General features: G+C 36.9%; 1 protein-coding gene across 5 annotated transcripts in view; it reads left to right on the forward strand.

Annotated features, from left to right (window-relative positions):
* Nucleotides 1-17,835, forward strand: part of LOC135195677 (regulator of G-protein signaling 7-like) — a 225,368-nt gene extending 207,533 nt beyond the window's left edge. For 3 of the 5 annotated variants that reach the window (XR_010310208.1, XR_010310210.1, XR_010310209.1), the window contains 2 exons: nt 2,274-2,398; nt 9,317-17,835. Coding sequence is in view for 1 of the 5 variants with exons in the window: in XM_064222067.1 (XP_064078137.1) it covers nt 9,317-9,376 (60 nt within the window). In the remaining 4 variants the exon portion in view is untranslated. Of the gene's footprint in view, nt 1-2,273; nt 2,399-6,180; nt 6,446-9,316 lie in introns of all 5 variants that reach the window. The other 2 variants (XR_010310211.1, XM_064222067.1) reach the window with 2 other exon arrangements.
* The last annotated feature ends 3,305 nt before the right edge of the window (nt 17,836-21,140 follow it).

Raw genomic sequence — 21,140 nt, forward strand, 5'->3', positions numbered from 1 at the left:
AAGCACTGGAATGAAAGAATGTTAGGGAAAGCAATACCTTTGAAAAGGCGGAATTTTTGGATCACGTGACCCATTTGAAGCCAAGAATCTTCGGACCAGAAACACATTTGAAAGGTAGAACACTGCGATCACAACCGTGAAAGGTAGAAAATCTCTGGAGTTGAAATGCAGTGGAGGAGTTGGAGCACCATTTAAAAAGTATCATTTTGGGGAAAAGAGAATCTTGTGAATAGAAGAATGCTGAAGATTACAGACGCATATGTTAGGTATGATTATGGGACAAACAAATGGCTTAGGAGGCGGAAAGTTGGTGTAAGAAAGAGACTGAGAGGGAGAGGGGAAAAGTTGACATTTGGAAGATAGGTTGTCTAATACAATAGATGCTTTTGAATGTTGAAGGTCTCAGGATAATCTATGCTTGTGCAAATAAAACGCTCAAATAGCATGAAGCGTTCTCTTGTTGCCATAGGAAGAAAGTCTAAGAATATACACGAGAGCTTTTCAAATGATGATGATATCATAACTAATCACTTTATTGCGTTACTTTGAATGCCACTTTTGAGGGAAACTAAGCAATGAATTTCCCTTTTGCCATCCGTGAGTGCAGGGGGTGGAGGAAATCGCTCAGAATCGGTCAACCTGAGAGTGAGGTGATCTTCATGAATAGCAGATGTATTCAGAACAATTGTGATTAAGAATAACTTAGTATGTTTGAGATCTGACAGACATTAAACCTGACCTTTTCATTCAAACAACTTTGGCAGTGAATCAATCAAACGCAAGACTATTTATTTTCTGCAACCGTTTCAGTGCCTAACAGTAGCACTTATCATGATTGCCTTTAATTCGACTACGCTGGTTTTATTATGTCCCAAAGCTTCCCTCCCTACATACCTCTTTTATTTTTGCAAAAGAATATATATATATCTGCTTCCGTCTTGCATTGTTGCATAATTTCAGATTGTCATATGTATATATACAATTACTCTGCAAACATTGCCTCTCGGTCTTGAATGACGACGGATGTACCATTTCTGAAACAACGACCGGTTGATGACAATGAAAGGAGCAATATGAGGCTTCGTTGCCGTGAAAGGAAAATCACAACTCTTGTTTACATTTCATGGGATTATTTGTTTTCAGTTTATTCTTCTCACACGGAATATAGATATCATTTACTACATTTTTTTCTGTAACTTGAAGTGCAAGGGATATGTTAGTCAATACAAAATTCACTTAATGAAAGACTTAGATATGTCCTTTCCATATGAGTTGTGAACTTACTCAAATTTCAAAGGAAAAGAGAGCGTTTGAATGGCGGGAAACTGATGACAAGAAATGCAACACTTGCGCAGCTCATATTGTGGTTGCTATGCGGATATGAAGGAATATTCTGCATCCTTCGTACCAGATTTCATTTATGATAATAAGAAAATCATAATTTAACTTCTGCATAGTTCACAAAGTCTAAAGTTTTGCACATAAGATGCTCCACTGTTGTTTTTCAGAAATGTACGTCACTGTGCATCAGCTAAAAACCTTAGACTTGACCCTTTGCTTTTTTCCTGGCATAATTTTCTTTTGCAATTTGAAGAAATAAAAGAATATATGATAAAGGATAGAAAAGATATTTCACTGTCTACTGATATAAAGTTCTTGTTTTACTAATGTTTCCTAGTGCTAATGAATCATTAAATCGAAACTATTAAAATTAAAATTCCTTCTCTAAAAACGAGGTGTATCCTCAGTCTACCCGACCATCCTCCCTAAGAGCTCAACAAAGAAACAACAGCAACAACAGCAGTAACAACAAAGATAACAACAAGACAATAATACTCTACCTGTGAATTATTAGTCTAATGAAACATAAATCCTCAAAACAACTCGAAAATTTTGTTGTTTTCCTCCCACACAAGAATGGGAGGATATAACTCCCTCCACCAAACAAGCTATCCCCCCCTCCCACAAACCCCCCTCCGCCCCCTACAACATGCTAATAGTCAAAGGTTCTATATAATCATCAATGTTGATTTCACTTCAAGGGACGAGGAGACAGATAAGTAGAGGCTCTATTTGACCCCAAATGCAAACGTTTCCCTCAGGGAGAGAGGTAGAAGCTTTTCCCAGATACAAAATGGTAACGTTCCCCGTGGAGAGATAAGTAGAGGCTCTATTTCCCCCTCAATAACTAACTTTTAACCCAGGAGAAATAAGTAGAGTCTCTATTTTCCCCCCAAAATGCTAACTTTTCCCCTGTCACTGTGTCTCCATAGACGTCGGTGAAAGGAATCAGATCAATAGTAAACTTCAGCAAAGGGAAGGACGCCCCCCCTCCGTCCTCCTAGTAGAGGCTGGACACTACCTTCTCCTCCCGCATGCTCCCTAACACACCCGGCTGGTGAGAGACGTTCGTAGTACGAATTGCATCTTGTCTTGCCATGATGAAGGCTTCAACCAATGGTCCTTTTCTGCAGTCTGTCTTCTTTGGGCTCTTGAAAGATTCCTATCATTGCTGTTCTTTAACGTCTTCTTTCTCCTCTTTTCTTTATCGTCATTGGACACAGAATCTCTTGCTGTGCTAATAAGCAGCTGTCAGCAAGTAGTTTTAATGGAAATAACGAACAAAAGACTTATGCTTGTAGCTTAGATTATATCTCCCTCAGACCTTTCAGAGCCTTGAATCCGTCGTCCATTTAGGCCTTGGATTCTCTTTCACAAATGTCGATTAAAAGAATATAATCAAGCATCTGTGCAAGAGAAACTTTTAGTTATATCGAAGCTCACTCTTTTCTTTTAATTATTTAACAGTTCAAGGAAGATCAGCAGACATGAAAGGATATATTGGAGAAGCCATGCTTCGTTCCATTTCCAAGTAACCTCATTCTCAGTGATAACCACGTAGCCTCAGTTCAAACTTGTTTGAGTCCAGGTTTTGCGAATCTGTTATGCAATGCCACCATTTGACGCATTTTGACAACCTGGCATTATGGAAATGAATCCTTAGGAGGCATTCGAGTTAGGAGTAGGAATAGAGTCATGCTTTTCAATGGGACTACGAAATGGAATGGAATATATTTGGCTGTGGCAAAGTATTTCGTTTATGAGCATGCTTTCTTTTGCAGTAATTTAAGTTGTTTGAAAATGCTGGTTCGATTATATATACACATATATATTATATATATATATATATATATTATATATAGATATATATATGTATATATTATATCTATATATATATATATATGTTTATCTATACATATATACATATATATATATATATATATATACTATATATATATTATATATATATATATATATATGTATATATATATATATATATATAGATATATGATTAAAAATGAAGCTGATTCAACATTAAAAGGACTTATTGTGGATTTAAAAAAATATCTGTGATAACTCTTTTCCTTTCGTGCGTCAGAAATAACCAGAACACTTAATATAGGGTGAAAAGTATTCTAAACTTTCCTAAAATCGTTCAGACCTAGGAAAGCAAATGATCCACTAAGTAATTAGTGCTTTATCAGCTTCGCTATTGAGGGATCATTGTCTTATTGAGGATAATGCATCGGAATGTATACATACATATATATATATATATATATATATATATATATATATATATATATATATATATATATGTATATATATATATATGAAATGCATACTTACATGCAAATGTCTGTATATATTAAACTGCATATAGTGTATGCCTTGCTGTAAAGTTTACATTTGTATGCCTTGCTAATTTGCTTATTTTAGCCATTAATTACTCATAGTATTAAGGTCATTCATCAAAGAACGTGCTTGATAAATCATTATCGCTCTGATATTAAGACTTTGGCCTTTTGTGCTGTGTGAACCTGATAACTAAAACAAATCTTGCAACGCCAATAAAACTCCATCTGCCTGATATTTTGTGTAATAGTTCAGATTTCTGTTACAGATTCAACTTATGCCATTCTTATAAGAAACTGGTAATGACTTTACTCCCAAACGGATGATGACAACAGACACCCAGTTATTACTAGACAGCGGATTATCTTAGATAGTTTTCATGGCTTGATCGAATAACAGCTATAATTCCATCTATCCTTATTGATACGTAGCTCGGCTTACGAATCTATGGGCCATCAGCACACCATTTCCGAAAGTTATATGATACACACACACACACACACACACACACACACAAATATATATATATATATATATATATATATATATATATTTATATATATATATATATATATATATATATATAGATATATATATTTCAGAAAGCCTTTAAGAAATTACTGTTCTTTAAGTTCTCTGCGGGTACATTATGTCACTGAAAAAGAACGGAACGTGCAAGAAAATAGAGAAGGAAAAGAAAAACGATAGGATATCTATCAGGACCGTAATGAATTCGCTAGAACTAGAAATTAGACTGATTAACTGACTGTTGACGTGAACTAGCAACGTAGTCCCAGAATTCTCGGAAGTGTAGGGAATGAGAGACTTGCAATGCAATGAATACCTTGATTTTAAACGATTATGTCCTCTCATGAACTTCTTCTGTTAGTCAAAACGATTTCAAAAATGAAACGCACTAGCCGATTTAAGCATTTCCGTAATTATGAAAGATTGCTGGCAATTGATGGGCTTTTCCAAAACAAAACAGCGGCAGTTTTCTTATCATCTCAGACCCTCGGTGTTTCTGCCTTCCTCAGCTAGCATCCATTCCTGACTTTCAGAACGGAAGATAACTACTATGAGATTCACATCCGGTGTCCCGATGTTTTTGCGAAATAAAATTTTACCAACGTACCTGACAAAGATGACGCTGTCACAGGGTATCTTACATCCCTACCTAATTTTTTTTTACCGTGTTCTGTATTACGAAGGTTGCATAATTCTGGTAATTATAAGAGTAACGCCGACTTCTTGTAAACATCGCCAGCAAACTCAGAGTAATGTATTTCGAAGATATAATGACGTAACTTATGAAGTCATTAACTTGCCTCCCTCTCGATGGATAATTTGCTATTCGTGAAAAAGTCTCTACCTCTGGCAACAATGAAATACAACCAATACTCCTTGTTTACACTTTGTATTAGTGGTAGTAGTAGTAGTAGTAGTAGTAGTAGTATATAGGTTTACGCCATGAGGTCGAGCGCTAGAATCCTTGAAGAAAAGGGTTTCCAAAAGTAATCCAAGAAATTACTTTCTATCACTAGTTCTCCATTGAAAAATTATATAATTAAATATCAATTAGCAAAGTGAAGAAAACTTTAGAATTCTTCGTAACTCCTTTGATATTTTTCCTGATATGAGAGTGACGATCATTGTAATAAATAAACAATTGCATAGGATTAGATTGGATTATAGAATTTAGACTTCAAGCCAAGCACTGGGACCTATAGAGGCCATTCAGTGATGTATTATAACCCATGACATTTTTTTTTTGCAAAGCAAGTTTTAATGTTGTTCTGCAAGTTATATTTTACTAAGAAATCAACGACTATTGGTATATAGAGCACATATAATTATCTTTCTGCACCTTATGGAAGTCAACAAATGATGAAAACTTGGTAGCCTTGGATGTCCGGGTGTACTCCTTACCTAAAAAAGGGCTCTATTATTCATTTATCTGTTCAGGCTTACGTAGGGTTTGCCACAGGCCTCCTCACTTCTATACAATTGTGCAAGTCGAATCACAAAAGCTGTCCTGCAACTGCGGGGACAATGAGTTATCATAGCCGCCATTCTTGAAGCCTTGACAAGGTACGAATATTCATTCAGAATCTCAGAGACAGCTGTTTGTCGTCATCAGCTTGTAGGAGAAGTCGGGTCGTCATATGTTTACGTCACGTATACCCATACATCAGAGTGTTCCGCCACTGGCTTCAGCTGCTTTATTTTGCTCTTATGAATATACTTTTTTCTAATGTAAGTAATAAAGAATGGTGCCGAAATGAGGTAGGGATGCAAAGTATACAATGGCTAAGTAATATCTTTGTCAAGTGCGCAGAAAAAAAAGTTATTCCGGAAAAGGACCGGGACAAATGCTCTGAATCTCATAGTAAAAGTGCGACCCACAGAGCAACACGATTAGGGCACTAAATAACTCAAGGAGAGACACCTCATAAACAACAAGCTTTCACTTTCTTTTCACAGAATATTTCCAGGACGATTATCAGAAATAATAGATGATTGTTAGAACTTACAGAAGAGTACTATAAATAGCAGACAATTACTAGAAATAATACTCGAAGTATATTTGCCAAATGGTTTTGCGGAAAAAGGCTGAGACAAAAGCTTGTTTGTCTGTCTGAGACAAATTTGTCGTTTTGACTTTTACCGGAAGAAATGAGAATGGTTAAGAAGAAACACTGAATTACCCTCAGCCTCCAACTTCCCTCCTCGTTTTCAGATGTGCCTGGTTAGTTTTGCTTTTTACTTAATTACCAGCTTTTGATTATCTAGTAAACGACATATCTTTGCACAATGCTATCTTCTGTTGATTGTAATCTACCATAAGGACAATTTCATTTTGGGCAGAACTGGTATTTTTCTGTTGCCTGGTGTTTTCCGTTACTGACCTATTACCTTTCCGGAAACATGTTATCTGTTGACAATAAAACACCACTTTAATCGTTTTCCTTATGTGCATAAAAGGTATTTTTGTCATACATGCCTGTTAATTATAAATTATTATACCAATAACTTTATGGACATGCTAACACATTATTTCCCAATCAAACATCTCAAGTATTCATCACCTTGTCCATATCTGTTTGAGATTATATGACATTTATTTGCCGAAGTTCTGTTTATTCGCGACTTGGAGTCAAACCGACGAATATTAGATATTTATTTGTGTCAAAAAAGAAAGCTGTTATACGATCAACATTGGATACTTGTACTATTTACTCTTTAAATGGCTATGGCGCAATTTCAACTTCACGTATCTGAGATTTTTTGAATGTCATTACCCCATCTTAGAGAATTCTGTAAAGAACACCGTGGACCTACCTCGCTCCACTCCAAGTGCAAAAATTATTGTAGTTTGTTGGAACAAACGTGTAAATGTTCTGTTTCGTGATTCTCTTTAGAAAGAGAAATCGCATAAAGGTAGACTTAAGAAAAATCCTTTTAGAAATTCCTGTCATTGGAGTAGCAATCACATGAACTGCAAATGAGCACAGTCCATGGAAATATTGTTGGCACAATACATCACGAACAGGCACCAAACCGTATGGAATTGTTCTGCAAGGCTTGCATGGTATAAATCGTCAATAACGTAGTTATGGTCTGTGTTTTTGGAGCTGACAGCAAATTTCCACAGTCGATATCATTGTAACCAATGATGGGGTCCGAGCAGCTTGAGCAACCAATAGCGATGAACTTCAAAGATATCGGATGACGATATTTACGGTCAGCTCCAAATAAAATAGGCTATAAGAGAATCGACTGCTTGGATTCTTGCTTATTATGTATGCAATTATTACAGGTGTAGGTGCCTGTTATTTCTTGCTTTAATTTATTATTCTATTTCTTTATCAAGTGGTTTTGTTCACTGCTCATTGGTTGATTTGGGTAACTATTCTTTTCTAGATTATTTAACGTTTACTTGAGAATATGGTTTTGTCAGAAGCGACAACAGTAAGATTGTATGACAGAAGTGAGTTTCTTTGGATGACAACGTCATTTCATTTTTACTCTTATTAGCAAGATATTGTTAATTAATAATCATGTAAAAATATTGTAATTTAGTTGAATTATCTTAGAAATTGTTATATCAAAATTATAATAATCAAAGTTTCAATAATATTTTTTGGTTAATTTGTGTCAATTCATAAAGCCATTGTACGTATAATCTCATTGCTAAGATACTAAAATGATCAGAATGAAAATTTTCATGGAATTTTCTCCGTGCCAGGTTCCAAGGAATTCTTTGCATGAAAACTGTTCACAGGAAATCTAAGAATAATTTCATTAGAAGAAAACTGCAATATGTTAATACCAATTTGCAAATCAATCAAAGTTTAATGAATTTCAAGCTTTAAAGGGACTTTATCTTGCAAGGAATACTGTATTAAGATAAAACAATTTATCAAATAGGAATATTTAAACATTTTCATCCTATTCGTGAGCTAAACTAAGTTCAAAGACTAAACCTGATGTACCTTAGGGGATGACGGGAGATGTAACCCAAGAACTGTTTATTATGAGCAGTATAAGTTGATGTGGCTTTTTTTATGTGGGACCATGAAACATGGTGGGTAAAATTGCAGTTTTCTTCAGTACATCTTTATTGGTAATAATTGCAGCAGCCTAGGATAATGAATTAAGGAAAAATTAATCTTTATCTACTATATGTGGTGTATATAGTTGGTCTGTCCTCCAACAGGCAATTATAAGGTATCTATTTCACAATGACCACTTCTTTAGCATAATTGTTTTGAACACTCATGGAATGATTGTTTGCCTCGAAATCACTGGTATCACATTCACTTCCAATTTGATCAACTGAGAGAATATTACATTTTCGCTGCTCAAATTTTGTTTCTTCCTAGTCAAAGTTCACTTACTAGTTTCAGCAGGTGATTATTAAAAAACATTTATATAATAACGAATGATTTCACGCAAGTCAACCTTATACCTTATTGTTGCCTTTTGATCTAGAGGAAATTCCCAATAGATAAGCGAGGAAATACAGTCGGAGATTATTTTGTGGATGCTGTGAAATAGAACAGATTTTCATACCATTTTAGGTTTCAGAGTAAGAGGGCTTTAGTTGGAATAAGTTCAAGTGTAACACTTTTATTTATTTAGAGTAACATTCTGGTTCATAGGATCCTGTCAAAAATAAATTACCTGAGAAAACATTTGTTTCGGAATCAATTTCAGGGTAACAAGTCATTTTTTAGTTTATTCTAAATAAGATCTTGCTAACCTGAAATTTATTCAAAGACTATTAGGATCCTATCTAAAATAGAGTAAATTTCAGGGTAGCAAGTTCTTATTCTAAATAAGATCTTGTTATCCTGAAAATGATTCTCAAGAAAATGTTTTCAGCTTGAAATTTATTTTAGATAGGATCCTATTAACTGAAATTAGATCAGGGTAACAGGGTCATATCTAGAGTTAATAACGGGATCAAATGATATTAGTAAAAAAACATTTAATGGCTAGAAGATCTTATTTCGTAAAGAATTGAAGGGTAATAGAATTCATTTCAGAAAGAACTGCATCCCAGTTCTGAAGTTCTACATAGGACCATTTAATAAGACCTCCAACTATTTTCCAGACTGGGAAGTCGTTTATGATTCCCAAATTATCGACACTCAACATCGGGACGAACAGTTAGCCATTGATGAAGTCGCCGTTGACATCCTCCAGGGAATGACTGAAAAGCAGGAACGCATCGAGAGGTCCACACGAATCTGCCGCTGAGAATGGTTTCGATAGTTCTGGTGAATTGCAAATGGAAAAACAATAATAACTCTTTGGAATTTAATTTTTTTTCTTTTTGAGACATGCAACACTTGCTTTTCTGCTCGGAGACGCTGAGAAAAGTCTGTCAAAATTATGTGATCAGCTTCACGCTTTACACCACCGTCAGTTTCAAGGTCATGGAAGAATAAAAACGGATTCATTCTCAGTCATTTTTGTCGCCAAATCAGCGAAGGAATCTCTCCTCCAGGGAGGAGGAGGAGTCCGGCTTGGCGCGAAATCGTTTAGCACAAGTAACCGTTGCCCACAGCAGGTTGTTAACGATGATGATGAAATTGAACACAGACCTCTTTTGGTCCTTCAAGATGTTTTCAGACTTTGGTTTCGCTGATTGCTTTTTGTCAGACTTGGAGTGCTAAAGGAAGAGTGCAGTTGACAGTTGCATTAAGAGTTAATATTTTAATGCGGTGGCATCCGGGCTCTTTCTGTTATAAATCTTAAGAAATAATGATAACGGTCGATTAGGAAAGGACGATAACTCAATCTCCTTTTCACAAATAAGTGTCTAAGTTATAATGAGTACACAATCAAACCGTCACAGGAGTCCACTGACTGAAAAAAAGGTGCTATCATATTGCATTTACGTACGTGCATATCATTCTCTTTTTTCTTCTCTCTCTCTCGAAACTGGGGTTGATCAATTCTAGAAAGAAAGACTACAGCACAAAAAGCAGATCAAATGTGGATGGTGTCAAGGCGAAGACGCCGCAACGAAGAAGAACAAATGGAAGGAAGTTGAAGAAGGAAACGAACCGGAAGCTCAGATCCAATGGCCGTGTGGCGGGAATTCCAACACCGGTTCTAAACGCGTCGCGTCTGGACGTAGGTGGAAGGAAGGAAGGAAGGAAGGAAGAAGAAGAAGAAGAATAAGGACATCGATTCGAGCAAGCGTCACCAGCAGAGGAGCACAAATCGAAATAATAACCAACTTGAGAACGATCTATGCGGGTTTGTCAGGCACGGCTTTTATTCATACGTTCGGTTGACCGGAGAGTCATTGATGGTGGAGCTCTTAATCATTTCAGTGAAGTGTAAGATTCCAGGTGTCAATGATTTCTGGGCCTTTAGAGTTGTATCTTGCATCATGTTAAAGATACAAAGAAAAAATTGTAAACAATTCAAAAACTTTTGACATCTTCGTTGACCCATATGTTGGTGGTGGCTATTCCTGTACTTTCTTCTTGCCAGTTTTTGAAAAAGAAAAGAGAAGAAAGATCGAAGGACAGATCTAATGGTTTCTGCCATTGAAGGAAAAAGACGACACTGAAGTTGACAAATGAATTAAAGAAACAGAACAACAACAACAATAACAACAACAACAACACCAAGAAAGTCTTGTGGCTCGTTCCGCAGAATCATATTCTTGGTCTGTAGGAGGATCACATTGCCAGTCACGATTCAAGATAGTCAAGTCTCCTTATTTCATTTTCTTTGAGCGGACCAATTTTATTATAGATTTCCAATATCCAGGGCTACGAGACATACTACTACGGGATTTGTTAAAAAAAAAACCACACACACTTTTTGGATCAGGAGTTAAAACCCATTCCCTCCCTCAAACCTCTTATTCTACGAGTTAAATCAGCCTATACTATATATGTAGTAAATCCTTGCTCCCCTGAGATTTTTCCATCTATTTTTTTATGTCTTCATTTGGCTAATCCTGATGGCCTGTGCTGCTGCTGCTGCTGCTGCTGCTGCTTTTGTGGTATGTCTCACAGCTCCCGAAGTGGTTACTGATTTTCAGATATTTCAGGTCATAGGTAATAATAACGCTGATCACGAAAGAAAGGCCGTAGTGTTCTCCTCATGTTGGTCCAGTGAAGTATGTGTAACATATGTATGCATTCTTGAGTATACAAGTTTGTTTACCCATTGTATGCAGGTATGTACTCTGTACATACATACCTACATATTTGTGTATGTATAACTGTGGGTCATGAAGCCCCTTTGTATCTAACACAAAAAAGTCAAGACTTTAAGAAGCCAGCACGATCAGCATGCACCGGGAAGTGAAGAAGATTCCCTCCGAAGTTTCCTCGTAGCTGAAAATAATCACAGTATTATTTATGATCTTCTAGAGATTGAGTGAGACACCATAAGTGTCACTAAATGAAACGGCCGAGCTTTTGCTCTTTCCCTCATACCTTCAATGTTATTCTACAGTGAAAAAGGTCAAATATTGCAGGACGTAAACCCCCTCTATGATAAATAGTCGAGCTTACTGCGCACTGCAGACACATCTCTGGATGCTGATGGTTGTAATTTAAGATAAAGCTTTTTTTCTAATGTAATTAAGGTCAAAGATGTCAACTCACTTGTTAGAGGTCTTAGCATTTGAGGCATCATATTTTACACGAACCATTTGAGCGCCCTCGGAAATATCTGAAAAGCAAGAGTCACGTCTGTGTAGATAGAACTTAATACAAGTCAATATTATAGATTCTTAATAATGACCATGGAAGGATGAGTTCCGAACTCTGCTCACGCCCTCCTCAGGTCTCGAGGCGAGGGAGCCGAGGAAGAGGCGCGCCAGTCACCTCTCTGAAATGCTCTCGAAATGCAAAGGTCCTCTTTGCTTGGTCATATATCGCCTTTGCATTGTTGCAAAGAGGGAGTCAGCAGAGTGCGTGGGAGGGACTCCCATGGCCTCATGCTTCCATGCCGATGCTTCATCAACACCATGAAGGGAAGCTTAACCCCATTTCAATCTGAATAAAAAATGTAAAAAAAAGAAAAAGAAATTTCTTGCCAAAAAATGCAAACTTTTTAATGTTTTCGATGGTCCCTTCATGGTCAGATATCAGTCAGCCACCATTGCCAGTTCTTCACTTATTCATCATTGTGAAAATAAATAAAGAAAAGGCTGCAAGCTGCAAGGACATAGCACTGGAGGAATGTGAGGCTCTTGGATAAGACACCGATCGATGGGTTTCTGAGACGCAGTCAAAGGGAGAACAAATGTGTTAGTGAGGATAGCTCCACCACCAAAAGATATTGACAGCGAAAATGTAACTGTATCTAAATTCATGTGTTATCTCAGCCCCGTCTTTATATTTTGAGCTGTTTTACGAGATTAATTTTAATGGTTGTATTGTGTCTACTTTAAAATGTGTGATTTGATGTGTTACATCTTTTATCATATTCCTTCTCAGATATATAGCTGTCATTTTGATGACCATCTTGAATACTTTTGCCATTTTCTTTCTCATTCAGGCTTTCATGAATTCCTTCCAACCTTTTGTACATTTTGTAAAACCTTGTTTCCTATAACGATCTAGATACTTTGGCTTCTCTGATTACACACTGTTCTATCACTTTCAATTCAAAGCATTCCGGAGGCAGGTTCTGTTACTTATGAATATGTCGTTTTTATGTTTCAAATGTGGTTGATATAAATCATTAACTACGTTGTCCTTATCAGCACTTCGCTTCATAATCATTTTGATTAAGCACTGGGATTGCTGAAGTGGTGTTCACGTACGAGATTGAATTGCTTTCTGCAGACATTTTGCCGTTCAAAAAGAGACCGTTTCTGCGGTCAAGTCTAGCCTAACTTTCAACATTTCATGATCAGAAGTCCTTGCAATTCTTGAAAAGTACACAGATTGAACTCTGCAGAGAGATTTGTTCAAGTTTTGGGGTCTGCAAAGAGCTATCCACAATAAAGGTAAAAGATTGCCAGTAATCTAGTGTGCAACCAATATAAAGAGGAAACGGGGCTGAAAAGCCGCCTCTAGAAAAAAACTTGTAATTTCCGGTATTTTACTGAGAACAAAAAGTGAAAGAACATTATCGGTAAAACATAATGGGAAGCAAACAGAGATGATTTGATGACTTTGTCCAACACCTCTTTTTCCCACAACGAAGAATGTGATAACGAAAAAAAAAAAAACACATCCCTGAGACGACTGTTACTTCCGTAGGCATCGAGCGCAGCCTCGATGTCTCCTGGTCCGAAGCTGTAGTAGACTCCTTACGTAAGGGTGACGAGCGAACGAAATCCCGTTGATCCAAGACACCTCAGAAGTGAAGCTTTCCCATCCGAGCGGGTTTTCCTTCAGTGTTCTGTCCTTTCCAGGACGCGCAGCCTTTAGAGCTAACCTTCTTTAATCTCTAAGTAGCCTTTGGGAGTGTGGAAAATGGGGATATATATATGAGTATATATATTTCTTTCCATGACACTGCTTTGTACCTCAACATCCCTTTTCGTTTGCAATTCCTCATTGCGGGTTGTTATTCAGACACACTGTATCGAGAGCACTCCTTGTTACGAGTTCGCTTCTGTCTTTGTTGTAGGCTTCATTCCAGTTTTGGTGTCATGACAGAGTCCAAAAATGAAATGGCATTGTTTCTTTCTGCTTTCGTTCTCAATTGACAGATCTCATAGGGCTTAGATAATTATTATCATTCTCATCTCAATAACACTTTGTTGTCTTCGATCCCGTAAGTCAGATTATTATGTATACTATGGATAGAATAGGTCTTGTTGTCATTGAATAGCATTTGTTAATTGAAGTTACTTCTGTCTCCCGCGAGGGAATGTCTGTCGCTTTACTGTACGTTGAAGGACATCCAAGCTTATTTTGATAAAGCCAAACACATCTAGATAAGAAGAGATTCACTGGTTTCCTTCGGGGAAATAACCGCTGTCTGGAAACTCCTATTTCTGACTGAGTAACCGTTTATTCATTCGCCCTTTGTTGAATCCCTCTTTTCCATCCACCTTCTTCTGTTTAATACTGTTGGCAAAATGTATAAAGTGTATCATATGAAAGTATTTAATAGTGAACTGATAACTATGAATATATTTCTGTTAATGACTGTACTAAATCAATAAGTACCTGGGATCTGGACATTAAAGGAAAATAACTGAAAGGAAAAAGATCCTCTGAAACTTATCATATTTCTGTCATTGGTGATTCCATTCATATTCCTTCACCCGCGTGAATTTGCTGCATCCAGTTTACCTTCGTTCATCAGTATCTCGTCGAGACCGATTCGCCGAATTTCAACCTCATTTCAGATAATATGAAACATTTTCCTGACTCAGATTCTAAATACAAGAAGTCGATAAGATCGTTCACAACACTCACGTTCCGAAACAAAGCAGAACCACTTAAGATAAAAAACGAAAAAAAAACTTGGATCACTTAATTTCAGAGATGGTGTTGAATATTCTCATTTTGTTGACGTGCTTTTCATAACTATACCTCCACCAGGGCAACACTGAATGAATATATATATATATATATATATATATGTATATATATATATATATATATACATATATATATATATATATATATATATATATATATATATATATATATAACTTTAAATCATCCTTATGAATTTGATATTTCAATTATACCTCTGGCAACGAGAAAGATTTTCTTTTGACTTTGCCATCCAGTCACACGAATCTTCAGAGGTTAAACAGTCTCTTTGTATTTTTCAGGCTCTTAAAACAAGAAATATTCAAACGTCATATAAATTTGCATCTGTCGTCTGAGGGGATTTTTTATTGGCACTCTTCTGTGTCATTTTATAGTATCTAATTTATCAATGCGTATTATTATAATTTTATTATTGTTATCATTTTTATAGGAACAATAATTATTTTCATTAAAGTTACCCTTACTGTGTTCATTTACCTGTCTATCTTCCTTTTATGTCATCATTTTGTTACGAGGGAATTTGTCCAAAGACCATCCAAAGAAATGAAGAGTGAAAAGTTTGCCCTTGATGGATGAACAAAATGGTTTTATCGTAAACTCCCAAAATTACCTTTTGTTGTTGCAAATAGGAAACTCACTTAAAAACAAAGCTTTTCCTTTTCTTTAGTTTTCAGAGCACCATAATAATAAACACTTACCGAATCGTCCCCCGCTCCCACCACACCCCAGCCCCCCCCTCTACATCTGTCTCGCAAAAAGCATTTTTCCAGTGAGAGAAGAAACTCCAGTCCTCGTCAGCAAATCGATTCCTACCTTACTTGAGCTCAAATTCCGCAGCATATCAAAGAAAAGGAGAAACCACAAGAAAACAAGATAAAACCCGACAATTACTCTCTTGATTGCTCTAAGAAAAGACTTGACCATCTCTCGCCATTCTCCTCTTCTTAAATAATGTTAAAGTACTTAATTAGTGCCCGTCCAAGTCCAGGTGTTTGTTAGAGACTCCAACGTTGTTTGGGGTGGCCATCGTTCAGCAGCAAAATCGTTGAAGCATTTTTCCGTTCAGCATAAAACTCAGTTCAGTCGAACGCAGCGGCACTGCGCAGGATGTGTGTTGTGAGCAGCAAAAGGATGACGTTAACTAACTTAACAACGAGGAAAGATGAAGTGTTTCGCTTTCCTCCGCCTCCTCCGGTTGGCACAACCGCTGTCTGTCTGTCTGTCTGTCTGTCTGTCGTCCATCTCTCGCGAAACCCCGAAATTGGGTCAGTGCCAGGTTTGATGTGGTTCGAGTCAGAGTTGAGAATCTTGTGTTTTTTCAGAGATATGGAAGACCATTGACATCTTTTGCAGTTTTATAATGACATAAGCAGTAATTGAAGTTATGATGTTCTATTTGTTTCTTTGGATTTATCAAGAAAAGAGATAGTTTTGATATCCGATATTTCAAAAGTCACGTCTCTAAAACCCGACGACTGGTTGAAAAAAATTGTTGAATGTTGTCCAGTAACAATGCTCTTAAATAAACCAAAACAATAAATAACAAACTAAACTAAACGAGTTAGTTGTAGCAAAACCAGATAAGCTGTTACCATTTTATAGATTCCTCGTTGAGTAAGGCAGTATATCGTTTTTTCTTTCAAGCAACGCCTATGAAAAATCTAAAAAAAAAAAAATCAATAAACCCTTGCTGAAGTTCTGTATCACGTTTTCATAATCCATTTGGTGTGAAATAGCAATTAATCATAGGAAAATGCAAAATGGTTCTGGGCATCTCTCATCGTGCTTGTGTTTACAGGAAATGTTCATATGAAATAAAAGTTGCTTCTGTAAATACTGTATTTCTTATTAGTATGAGAATCTTGCATAATAGAGTATCAACTATGATGGCATTTGCTAATTCTAGTCTACGAATATTTTTGGTGATACAGGATAATTCTCATCCGATGGACCAATGACTTCTTTTTGTTTATTTGGTAGAGAATACACCCTATGAATCAGCCAAGCAGAAAACAGAAATTACTCTCACGCAGCCTGTCTTGAAGGACACAGAAATCCTCTTCTGCTGCTGCTGCTGCTGCTGTGCTGTTGCCTCTCTCTGTTGATTTGATTTGCCTCCTTGCGAACCGTCTGTTCTTGAGCTGAATAGAGTGGCGAGTGACTCTTTGGATCATTTGCAGGTTGATGGTCTTGTTTGTCAAAGTGAGCACGAGCAAGACCGCTAACCCATAACCGTCTTCGCGCCTAACTTTATGAAGATCTGCTACAGCCTCTATTTTTGCAGCATCGCAAGATGTCTTTTACCTTCCTTCAGCACAAGAAATGGATTGATTGGAATACCTTTGCTCGAGCTGAGCGCAGCGGTGAATTCTCTGCCACTTCATTGATGTATTCTGAATAGGTAGGCATTCTAAGGTTGTACTTTAGATTTATAGTTAATCAGTCTTATCAGGAAATTACTTACTGCTGATTAACTCTTGTTGCTAGTGAGTAAACTGGTTTATCAAAGGCTATCGTCTCAATGAAACTGGTTTGATGCTGTTACGAGTGATCATAACATTGTTTATGCTGAGGCTCTTGACGGAACTAGCATTGTTTGCTAGACCTGGTGACCAAGCTGGCTTACTGCCATCATTAGTAGCCATACAGGTTACTGTACCAACGAGTGCCATCATCTTCTATTCTCTGTCTCTCTCTTTCTCCTCCTCCTCCTCCTACCTCCCACATTCTCTCTCTCCCCCTACTCCTATGACTTCTTCCTATCTCCCTCTCTTCTGCCTCTTTCCATTCTTCTCATCTTGTATGGAACAGGTTCAAAAATCATGGAATGTTTAGAGATCTTCCAGTGACACAGTTTAGCTGCATCCCTTATTACGATTATCACCTCTCCTTAGTGGTAAACATTCCATAATTTTTTGACCCAAAGATCAAATGTATTAGAGAATAGAAAAGTATAAAAAATGTATAAATCTTCAAAGAAGAAGTCAGATATTGTAACCAAATAGAAACAGTAACTGGTATGTTTCCCCCCCAAAAAAAGATTTTGTTCTGTACAACCTCAACAAAATGCATATTCATGGCCCTGGAAATTCTCCGGGGCTTATGGAAAGATAATACATTGCAACGTTACTAAGATTCTGTTTCATTCATTCCTTTACCCCCTTTTAGGGATATTTCTGTGTTCTGTAAAAACCACTGCCTGTCTTTAAGGATTTGATTTCCGTGTCGTTAACATACGAGGCAATGTCAGAATAGCCATTGCTTTCTTGCATTGCTTCTGACGAGAGGTATCCGTTGTGCAACCAGCAACGTTACTAAACATGGTTTCATTCATACTTTCACTGAAATTAGAGAAGTCGATTTTTTATGTGAAACCATCTCAAGTTTTAAAACTTTTGTTTACTCACTGTTAGGCTACCAGCATGCACCATGCAATATTGGAATGGTTATGACGTCCTTACATTGCCTCTGATTGTCGTCTTTGGCGCAAATTTTTGCCTTATAGCGAATTCTTTAGCGATGAACAGACATAAGAAGTCTATCTCAGTTATCTGAACCTAATGTCACTTTTTGCAAATGCTGTATATTTTTATCCACCTGCCTTATGACCAATATCATTATTTCCACTATTAGAGTAGTTTCTAGTTTGTTAACTAAAACTAATTGGTTTTTGTGAATGACCTTAAGGTTAGAAAAATAGACTACCATGCTAAATATTTCAGATACAAATTTGAGATTATACGATGTATGATGGTGAACCAATGAAAGCTGGAAGATTTTATCATACCTTCCTTATCATGTATTGGTCAAACCAACTCTTTCAGGGCTCACTAGGACCCATTAATACAAGCAGCAAACCGCTAAGTCTTTTATAAGTTTTTATTGGACCTTTCTTATTATAAATCATCGATATTCAACCAGCAACCAATCCTTTTCTTTTATCAGGACGAGGCATTGGCATGAAGGTCCCAGGATAGACAGGCACTTCTGATAAAGTGAAATATAGAAAGATTCATAAGAGCAGGCAGGAGACTAAGAGAGAGAGAGAGAGAGAAAAAAAAAGAAACTGAGAGGGATAGGAATATGAAGAATATTACAATTACAAGCCTGATGGGCCGAGCTACGCAGTGCTGGAATCCGACGCTGCCCGTCATGTCTTCCTTACCCTCCTGATTCCCTACCTACCCTGCCCCCACCGGACAAACGAGAAAGATACACTCGAATTTATGATTATAGGTAGATAATAGAAGTTTATAAATATCAAATTAACTTGCACAAGAATAAGCAAAGGTGTAAAAAAAAGTAGATATTTCTTCTGTGCCAAAATCTGAATGGCCGTTTCACTTACAGACTTATCAGATAGCGCCAGGAATTCCTCATATCTTAGAGTACCTCTAAATGAAGAGTACGAAGAGTAAGAACCTTATTTTCCGCTCCCTTATCTCCAGTAGAGGATGCTCAGACCAAGGGAGAAAAGTGAGGGCGCATCCTGTAGTATATGTACTTGTAGCCTATATTCGTTCAGACGCACTGGTTTTGTGTTTCAACACTAGAATACTTTGTAACTTTGAATTTTGTAGCCGATATTATAACCTTCTCAGATCTCCTAACTAAACGTTGATCTTTAGTAAGGTGTTAAACACTGCTCTAATCTATTTTTATTAGTTACTATGAAGACAATGTCTTCGCATCGAACTGACTCGATTTAGGGCGTCCTCGGTGATTGAAGAAGGTAAGTGGAAATGGAACGGAAAAATAAGACTTCAGCTTTTCTCTTTGCAAATTTACAGCATCTCCGTAGTACACTTGCTCATAAAAAAGATGGTCTAATTTTACACTTTGAGGGTTGAGGTCACAATCCGGTAAGGCAAAACTGTCGATGACCTTGAGCAATTTTTCTTAAATATTATTCAGACGTACAAATTCTGCATCTGAATCCCTTGATACCAAATGAAGGAGTACCAAAAAATTGAACACTGCTGTAGCCTTTTCAGCCTGGTCGACATGGATAGTCCATGCCACCTAGATCAACTCTAAATGTTGAGAGAAATTTGGAGAAATTTAGAGAATACAACATGCGACTCATTTATGACGGAATTTTTTCTAGAATGGACTCAGTACCTATGGAGCTGATTATAAGTGCGCGATGAATATACTCAGAAATGATTTGCCTCATTAAGCAAAACACTTGGGGCAGTGCAGTCTTTCGTTTTCGATGACACTCATTCTAACAGGTTCAAGTTTGCTGGAATCGAAACCTGATTAGTTTTAGTTGTGATCAAAGCTTAAACAGAGTAGAAACTCAAGTTCTATATGCTGCACGATTTCTAAACAAAGAACTTGAAAATATGTGGTATATAAATCATAATTCATGGGTTGTGAATCACAACCCCCCTCTGTATCAGATGTGTTACTCCAAAAGGGGAAAACCTCGATGGCATCAATAAGACTAGCTATTAAGACCCGGCTTCGCTCTCATTTTAGTCCTTTCTGAAATTTCCACTCCTCTATGCTACTTGAATCCTGGGATGAAAAACTTATGTACCGTTTCCACATTCTTTCCTCCTTTCAGGACGCATTTTATGTAAATAACCGCCGTACATCATTCCATTTTTTTTTATAATTTCCTTTCAAGTTTTGCATTATTAGTCGTAGCCTACTTTTCAATATTGCATAGTACCAGACCTATGACATTTGCAACTGAAAAGAACGACATTCAGGTTTCCTCTGGACTCTGGAATGGCAGGGAATCTCAAAAGAAGCACAAGTGTCAGCTCACCCCGGTGGTTGGGGCAATAATTTTCTCGTCCAGCACACAACATCCCTATTTACTCAAGGGTCAGCATCATAAAATGTATTGTAAGGCTTTTTTGCCAACGTTAGACTGAACAATACTAATTGTCAGCTTATATTCTCAGTAATTCAGGGAATACCACATGCGACTTATTCACTCAATTATTTCGTGGAAAATGCATAATATGGGTAATAAAATCACTATGAACCTTATTCCCGAACTGCTGATGGCTAACATCATTAGACTTATTCCCGCAGCGATTTGTCATGGAAAACCCTTAGTTACACATTAACTAGGGAAATAAAATACAGTTTATATGTTAGTTCTCAAATGCCTCTCAACCCTGGTCAAATGACACTTTATAAGACGTACTCATTAACTGTTAGAAGAATAGCTTAGATTTGTAGCCTTTTCCCCCTGACAGTTTGTAAACAATATCCTTAATTATTCTGTGGCTGGAAAATAGAATACATCACCTAGTTTATTCCCAAACTATTGGTCGAATAAAGCACATTGTAAATTTTTTTCTTTTTCAGCTGCTAAGGGGATAACATACGTTATAAATTATTTCCCACAACGGTTAAGAGAAGTACACATAGTATCTGGCTTATTCCCCTTCATCATTTATGGATCTTCCTATCTCT

Source organism: Macrobrachium nipponense, chromosome 16 (genome assembly GCF_015104395.2).
Source record: "Macrobrachium nipponense isolate FS-2020 chromosome 16, ASM1510439v2, whole genome shotgun sequence".
NCBI lineage: Eukaryota > Metazoa > Arthropoda > Malacostraca > Decapoda > Palaemonidae > Macrobrachium > Macrobrachium nipponense.